General features: G+C 42.0%; 1 protein-coding gene across 1 annotated transcript in view; it reads right to left on the bottom strand.

Moving 5' to 3' along the window:
- b3gat2 (beta-1,3-glucuronyltransferase 2 (glucuronosyltransferase S)) overlaps nucleotides 1–9,107 on the bottom strand; it is a 53,061-nt gene that overhangs the window by 11,390 nt on the left and 32,564 nt on the right. Inside the window, exon 3 of the mRNA XM_014005033.1 lies at nucleotides 1,679–1,827. Within this exon, the coding sequence (XP_013860487.1) occupies nucleotides 1,679–1,827 (149 nt within the window). The remainder of the gene's footprint in view (nucleotides 1–1,678; nucleotides 1,828–9,107) is intronic.

The following is a 9,107-nucleotide window of genomic DNA, read 5'->3' as shown; positions in this document are numbered from 1 at the left end:
AACCCGTCCAGAGGACCTATACAATTTTTTTCCTTTGATTTTTTACCTGGATTACTGAGATGCATCAGGACATTACATGGACAGAGCCATTTTATTTACACGCAAAGCATTCTGGGTAAATGATGACATCAACTAGGTCATCGGTGCGAGGCTGCTAGCGAGCTATGTCCACCCTGAAGGTTAATCTTCATGAGGAGAAGGTAGAAATGACTCAGCCTGTAACTGAAAATATGGATGGAGGACAACAGAGCTGCTTCATGGAAGAAGAACCTCAGCTTAGCCTGTTAGCCTTTGCGCTAGCCCTCACGCTATATTGCCTAATATGTATTAGCTCGCCGCTAGCGTGACAAACAAGCCAAAGTGAGGTCCTAAATCCATATTTTCAGTTGCAGACTGAGTCATTTTTGCGTTTCCCTCTCTGTCATGTGGATGGAGGACCTCAGTGACGAGAGGAGAATGTGTAGAGCTAGTATTAGCTCTACACATGTGGAGGAGCAGTGGGTCTACTCTGAGTCTCTCCTGAATAACTGAACTTCTCACCCTATCCCTCAGGGAGAGTCCAGCTGTGGAGAAAACTCATTTTGACTGTTTGCATTTGCAATCTTGTTCTTTTGGTCATTACCCAAAGTTTGTTGACATAGGTGAGGTTAGGAACGAAGACTGACCACTGAGGCCAATGAACCGGACTCCCTCCATCCCCCTGGCTGCACTGAGAAATTCTGTCTATGTGAGTTGTGAACAGGAGTCCAACTACCACTCTGAAGATGTCAGACTTACTACCGGGAATGCGAACCAAACTCTCGCTTGTATAGAGGCTGAATGGCCCGTAACAATGAACCCACAATCCCATACTCGCATAGCATCCCCCAAAGTATACCTCAAGGAACACGGTTGAATGCCTTCTCCAAGTCTACAACTCCCATGACCCCTCGAGGACCCCGTGAGGGTAAAGCGTTGGTCCAGTATTCCAGAGCCAGGACGGAACCCACATTGTTCCTCCAGGATCTGAGGTTTGACTATCTATTGGACTTTCTTCTCCAGTACCCCCGAAAAGACCACCAGGGAGGCTAAAGAGAGTGATGCCCCTGTAACTGCAGCACACTCTCCGGTCTCCCTTTTTAAAGAGGGGAACCACCACCCCAGTCTGCCAATCCAGTGGCACTGCCCCCGATGTCCACGCGATGTTGCAAAGGCGCGTCAAACAGGACAGACCCACAACATCCAGAGCCTTGAGGAAATCAGGGCAGATCTCATCCAACCCTGGAGCCCTACCACCATGGAGTTTTTTAACTACCTCAACGACCTCGGCCCCAGTTATGGACAGACCAGCCCCAAAGTCTTCAGACTCTGCTTCCTCCGTAGAAGACGTGCCGGTGGGATTGAGAAGGTCCAAGAAGTATTCCTTCCACCTCCCGATGACATCACCAGTTGAGGTCAACAGCACCCCACCTTTTAAAATAGACATATACTTTTAAATCCCTCTTTTTCCACATTTAAATCGCTCAGGTGAGGTCTATACAAAGAGGAGGGTTTTTTTCATAAAAATGATGCAATCCTTTTAGTTCAAACACTTCATATGTTTACCGTTTTACTGAGAATAAAATCTATATTTAGAAAATTTGCAAATCATTTCATTCCATTTGTATTGTAAAGTATTTAGGTATCAGGTATCACTGACCCGTGTGCAGTTGTTAGCTTTGGGCTCTAGCTCGGACACCTTGGTGATCTGCTTCAGGAAGTCGGACTCCTGCATCCCCGGCTGGGAGCCTCGCCTCTTGAACTGCGCCCGCGGGTTGGCCAGGATCACTTGGAGATTCACAGCAAAGCCTGAGGAGGAGGGAAGAGGAGGAGGAGGAGGACATGAGAGCCCGTCATCATCATCATCATTATACAGTAGGTCACCTGGAATCCCAACAGTTCATCAAAGTTTGAGATGGGGTAAGTTTGAAAGCACAGGTGCAGGGTTTGATGATCAGACTCAGAATGAGACTTGCAAGGACTCAGAAGTAATTAAAAAATGTGTTAATAACAAAATGAGAAAACAAAACTTATGTAACAAAAATAAAGAATACAGAATTTCTATGAGTGAAGCATAAGACAATCTAAAACAATGATGTGCTGATGTGAAGATGGAAGGAGACTGAAGAAATAGGACTGGGCTGTTGAGACATGGGAGGCAGCTGGGCTGATAGACTGGGAAAAATGCTGAGAGCTGACTGAAGCAGAAATGAGAAACACCGGGGACACAAAGAAGCCAAAACCCAAGGACACAGACTGAAATGATGTAACAGAAGTAACATAAGACAAGGAATGACAAAACCACAAGAATCTTAGGAAACATAAAGGGGAAAAAAGAAGCTGAACAAAAACCAAAACACAAAGAATCAGAAAATAAATAACAAAAGTCCTGACAACAGTAGTCTGCTGTAGAGAAGTAATGTTTCAATGATCCAGATTTTACAGCAAATAGAGATGATATCAAGTTAGATTTTTTATGGGTTTTGTTTAACAGGGTTAAAATTTCACATTCAGTCTCAACCACACACTAATATCTGATTAAATGCCCCTTGTTGTTATCCAAGCACACTTTCTGCAGCCTTCTCTAGATGATCTTTGAACAAGGACGCTCAAGGTACGGTCTGTGAGGGAGCAGGAGTCAGGCAGGCTGTGGGTCTATGAGGTCCCTGGGGGCTGAGGAAAGACCTAACGTCACATTAAAGCCTTCATGACTGGAGGAGGGAGGGAAGCCTGGGTCTGTTCACTCTCTATAGTTCTGCTCTGACATCTCTGAGTTTGATGATGACACCCAGAAATAGCCTCCAGCAAGCATCTGACAAAATACTGGCTGATATTTCCTTTTGGCAGAATTGTTAGAGCTCAGTTAAATCGGTTTCATGGCACGGGCCTGGCTTTTAAACCAAGTTCACAGGTTTTCAACAGGGTTGAACTCGGGGTTTTGGGGAGAAGCCAATCCGGAAGCCTAATACTGATTTCTCCAATCAGAGTCCAGTTCTGATGTACGTTTAGGGATTATTGGGCCTCATGCAAGAACCATTCGTACGCACAGATTTGTTCTTAAGCTGTGCGTACGAGTGATTTAGGAGAATTTGTGCATTCACCAATTTTCTTGTATTCTAAGATTTTTTTCAGATATGAACAAAATTCACGAGTGGTCCAGACCTGTCGTATATTTTACGAGCAGTCAGTCTGCTATTATCCAGACGGGTTTTTCTCATTAATAACTTCATATTTCATTAGTTTAAATATATTTTCAGTTGAAAATAAATCACACTCCATAATTCTGTTGACAATAGGCTATTCTGTTTGAACTGGAATTAGATTTTAAATGTAACTAAGAACATAAATTGGTTAAATTAAATTGGCTGATGTTGTATAACACTACAATATTAATATGAAGATCTCAAACTAAAAACCAACTTAAATTATGCATTAATTGAAGTTTGGAGACATTTTAAAATGCTTTTTTTCAGAACCGCATCTGACACTTGCGACGGCCGGGAGGGGGGAGACAGTCAGGCCGGGGTGGGTAGCGGTGCGCCACTGCTCTTCTTCTGAATAAATGTAAACACAGTAACACAGTTTACACTTAAATCAAAAATATTTGACCAAAGAAAAACCAGAGCAGGACTAGAGAGAGATGAATATAATTTAGATTTTTATTTCTGTGTCTGTTTACGACCCACAGGAGACACAACATTAACAGCAGTCGTCATTTCATTCCTCGACTTTAGCAGGTCTGACGCTGATAAAAATGACAGATTTTTTTATTTGGATCTCTGAGAGCAGGACTTCAATCTCCGAACTCGTAAAGTTTTTCTTTTTTACTTTGCGATGTATGAATGGACACTTCCTGGTATGTGGGGCAGGAAACATAGCCTTATATGGTGTTTTTGGGGTGGTTGATTATGCTAATCTCCTCTCCCCGTGCACGAGCACTTGGATACCCATTCATCAGTTTACACTCCTCATTTACACTCTTTTCCTGAAGATAGAAGAGTTTGTTGAATCTGACGTGACATGTTCGTACGAACCCTTCGTACGAACAAAAGTAAGAGAAATTTAGGATAAGAATACGAACATGTTCTTGCATGCGGTCCTGTAGAAACAGACAGTTGTGTCCAAGTTTTGTCCCTCTTTGAGGTGAAGCCAAATAATTTGGAGGTAGTCCTTCATTACTTCGTCCTCTTTATGTTACTTACCTGTACCACAGCATAATGCTACCACTTCCATGCTTAACAGGTGATTCAGTGTTAGCTGTCAAACGGTGTCTTTAAGAGGATTTTTTGTACCATCTTTGACCCACTGATGTTTCGTTATAGGTTCACAGAGTTTCTCTGAAAATTTGATCATAGCTCTTGATCATATCTAACAGAAGCAGCTTCTTGTTTTTATTTTAAACCCACAATGTTGATGCATTCAGAGCTACATGTGTTTGGATCAACTGAGATGTTTCCTAATATCAGTCAGAATGACTCACGCTCAACAAACCATTTCAAAGAGCTTCATGAACCTTAAAAACCCTGCATCCTAAAAATAAAGGAAGAGCTTTTGGTTCTTTTTGCATTGTGTGTTTTCTTCTAAAATCATTGGATTCATTTTAAAGTGGCAAATAATTGTTGTTTTTACTGTAATAAGCAAGAGCTGAATAAAACTCACTGAGAATTTCTTCTTGACAATAAAAAATAGAAAGAAATACGTGGGTGTTTAATGCTTTTAAAGGTTTGATTTGGTTGTAAGATGACTCGTCTCACTCTCAGAAGGCAAACAAGAACATGCACAGGTTCAACAAATGAGTTGCTCCTTTAAAAAAGAGAAGCACAAACATCCACAGTGTTTTCCAAGTTTTAAATATTTCAAAAGACAAATTTCAGATTTTGCTGCAGCTTGAAGAAAGAAAAAAAACAACAACAAATCGAGACAAGAAACTTTCAGGATGATTGAAAGGGAAAGAAATCAGCATAACAGTGAAAGAAACTAAAGGCTATAATCAAATCTAAAATTTATGGACTCATAACCTGAAATATTCTGATTTCACTCCTCTGAAGAGAAACTAGTCGAGGTTCAGTTATTATTTTTATTATTCTCTGAGGAATGAAGAAGTTTCAGCAGCTTTTCCTCTGCACAAGGTTCCTGCATAATGACTGAATAATTGTTCATGCTAATTATTAGTGGGTGGCTCGCTGCAGTGCATTAATGAGGGAGTTCACCCCCCCGCCACCCCCCACTCCATCACTGCTCCTGGTGTTTTTACTCTCTGCAGACAGAAAAACAGCAGCAGTGTTGCTGTCTGCAGGGTTCACGCTCTGAAACAACCTGAGTTCTTCTCCGACAGACGGAAGGCTTCTGAACGTCAGATCAGTTGGACCAACGCAAACGTGTTTTCACCTCATAAAGCAGAACAAAGACTTCAGAACAGCTGAGCAGACCCTCACACTGTACTGACTGTACAGAGATCTGTGTAACACTGACAGAGTGATGAGCGCTGCGTCACACACAGACGTGGAGCTCAGATGGAGCAGACAGATTTCAGAGCTGCTACATGATGAACATCCTGTGACCTGCAGCAGGTTACTGTCAAACAGAGACCAACGTTGACCTGAGACGTGTTCTGTACGACTCAGACTAACAGGGGCTGAACTGTGGGCTACAGGAGCTTCTGCAGCTAACATAAAAACATGCATTCAATTAAAGGTCTGACATTTGTTGAAGGAATCGTCTGCTGCATTTAGTGATTTGAGTTTTAGACTGAAATCATCTCATGATGAGAAATGACAGCATTGTATCTGTTTTGATCAATCCTTACATTAACATTAGATATTATCTCTTGCACAATATCAAGACTGTAAATACTACTGAGCAACTCCATCAAGTTTAGCTCAATATCTATGAAGGTGACTGAGTTTTGGTCAATTATGTTTGCTGAGGTTGAAGCTGAGCCAGCCACCAGGAATAAGGTTGACTCTAGTTGTTAATAGAGATGGTCAGAGCCCTCGTGGAAAAATAATCACTATTTTAGACAGTTTTTTATGTCTTGTGGCATTTTTGCTTTGTAAGGACCGGGCCATAGTCAGCCTGGACTTCTTCTACCCCAGCCCCGGTTGTGTTTGCTTTGAGCAGAGGGTCGACTCATTGTGGGCGGGATCATCATATCAAAAAAGCACAAATCTTTATATGATGTCATTTTATTTGCGACACAACAGAGGGTGACATTGAGCTCGTGTGTTTCTCTTTCTTCTCTATTTAATTCAAGACCAACTGAAACAGAGCGAGACAACTTCACACTGGCTCCAGCAGCCTGGACTAAAGAGAACCCTAGGTATCTGGGTTCCAGGAATTAGGCTATAATGGCAAATACAAATGTGCAGAACCCAGGTTTGAACCCAGACAGAGCCTTATGGTTATGGTGAGTGGGGGTGGATGGAGAACCTGTATAAGCAAGGTCCTTGTAATTGGGCCCATTGCTCTCCCAGAAAAGACATTGGGTTTTAATCAAACCTTCACATTCCTTGGATGAAGGAGAGAAGATACCATTATCTAACCAGGCAAATCCCAGTGAGATTGCAGATCTCTTTTGCAAGGAAGGCCTGAGCCTAAAAGTACTTTACAGTATAGTACCTATTGTACTCATTTTTGGGGTGTGGGGGAAACCGGAGTACCTGGAGAAAACCCATGCAAGCGAACATGCAAACTCCACACAGGATGGTCCGAACCGGGGATCAAACCCAGGGTCTTCTTGCTGTGAGGCGACAGTGCTAACCACTGAGCCATCATGCTCAGTGGTTAGAAACACCCAGTGTTCTGAGCTTCTCAGGATCCATAAAGGTGTCCCCCAAGAATTCTTTTCCTTTGACTGCTCAGAGCCAGGCAGTGGTCTAAGTAGTGTAAATAGGTCTCTAATTCAATGCCCCAGGCATCACACAGACCACTGTCATGGAGTCAAATCACCATTTTGTGATGTTTGAGCAAGTTGTGCCCATTTGGTACTCCAACCAGTTTACTTAAAGTTTTATTTTTGAAGGTAATGAGAGCTTTCCCAAACCTAAGATTTGGGTCTTACTATGTAAAAATGCTTCTTGGTGGCCAATTACAGTTCACCACTCCTTACAAATGAAAATAAAAGAGTAAAACCAATCAGTAGTGGTTTCTATCACAGTAGTTTATTTTGAAAGAAAGTGGAAGCTATGGTCCACGTTGCTCTATTGAACCAGTGAAAATTCATTTCAGTTCATTTAGCACCAAGTCACAAGAGACCTCGTCTCAAAGACAGCAGATTGTGTTGAATCTTCACTTTGTTGCAGTCTCCCATCTTGAGCGGAGCATTGGTGACAGTGGAGAGGAAAAATATCCTTTTAAAGTTGCATTGTCATGTAAAATCAACTTTTTTGAGTTTTACATCATTTTATAATGTTATACTCTCATAAAAACATGCCCAAAGCCTTGCTCTGACTCATTCATGCATGTTGGAGAAATCCTGCAGCGATTTTAGGAAGCCATGCTGAGGAGCAAAACGACAGGTGGGCTGAGCTTCCTCATGGCAGGGCTCCCCTCCCTTCCCCCTCCCCACACACCCCACCCATGACTTCTGCAGGCTCTCGGTGAAACTGAAAGTGAAACTGAAACTGTCTGCTGTGCTCTTAACATTAGTTCTCACTCAGTGAAGCTCTTTTCAGATTAAAAATACGTAGAAATGTATTTTCAGATGCCAAGTAAACTGCATCATAGCAGCCKCCCCCCCCCCCCCCCCCSCACTGAAATGGGCGAGACAGAAGCGGAAGGTCTCTGTCTGTTTAAGAACCTTAAAGAGACAGAGGCCAATTTTAAGGCGTTTAGAAGAGGAAGTGATGAGAAGATAAGTTTATCTTTTATTTAAACATAAAAACAGCATTTTAATAACAGCTAAAGCTGACATAGACACTTTATTATGGTATAGTATTTAAATGTATGCGTGAGAAACACATAATATTGGCCCTTTAACAGAAAGAAACCTCCAGAACCAGGCTCAGGATGAGTGGCCATCTGAGAATATAAATACCCCGCTATCAAGATTAACTGTGACATGCATCTGTTCCTCTGTTTCACTGGACTGTTTTAGTTTTCCTGAGGTAGGACCTGCCAGGTAGGCGTGGGGAGGTTTGACCTCTTTCAGTTCATCTGGGAGGACTTCAAGCCATCTCCAGGCCAGCCAAGAGACAAAGTCTCTGCAGCAGTTTTATCACAGTAACCCAGCAGGTTTTAGTGTTTAACTGAGACGTTGTTACAGTAAATCCTCAGAGATATGTTTACATCGACGCTGGCCTTCAGAATAAAAACAGCTGGACCGGGGGAGACCATGAAATGATCTCACTCATGACATCACTGCTTTCTAACAGAAAGTGCTGACAGAGACCTGAGATGGAGATCTCCCCAGTGCACGTTTCTCCATCGCTTGTCTGGTTACCATAGTAACCGTCTCCACACACATCATGTGGTTTTGTGAAAACCATCAACAGTGACCAGCATGATGCTATTTTTTCTGTGGAGTTCAGAGCAGCTCCACAAACAGCAGAGTGTTTCCTCCTGTCACCACACTGAAGACAGCTGGAAACACAACAACAACAACTTGATGGACGTCCAATACTGTGGAGACTTCATCATTTTGGCTCCATTTTCATATTTGTTATTGACCTTTACTCCCTCAGACCAGAAATATGACACACCTGTTCTGCCTCTGCACAAACCAGCTGTGTTAGATTCATAAATATAGTTTCTCTCAGCACCGACAGGTTCTGTTTTTTTGAGTGCAGAAACCAACACTGAGTTTTATTTATTTATTTATTTATTTATTTATTTATTTATTTATTTATTTATTTTACCCCAGCAAGAACTCAGAGCACTAACAGAGATTTTATTTCATTTTATTTTTATATATTTTCTACAGAAAATCCCAGCCCAAACACATTCCTTTTTTTCTTTCTTTCAGTCTTTTTGTTCAGCTCAGACTCTCAGAATGTCACATTAACACAACATGAATGAACATGACGTCAGTCTTATCACCGACATGGGGTCTGTAACATGGATACCCCCACAAGCTGAATTAATATATATAT

This window comes from Austrofundulus limnaeus, unplaced genomic scaffold, assembly GCF_001266775.1.
Source record: "Austrofundulus limnaeus strain Quisiro unplaced genomic scaffold, Austrofundulus_limnaeus-1.0 Scaffold28, whole genome shotgun sequence".
In the NCBI taxonomy this organism is placed as follows: Eukaryota; Metazoa; Chordata; class Actinopteri; order Cyprinodontiformes; family Rivulidae; genus Austrofundulus; species Austrofundulus limnaeus.
The sequence above is the reverse complement of the archived record's forward strand: the minus strand, read 5'-3'. Positions and strand labels throughout refer to the sequence as shown.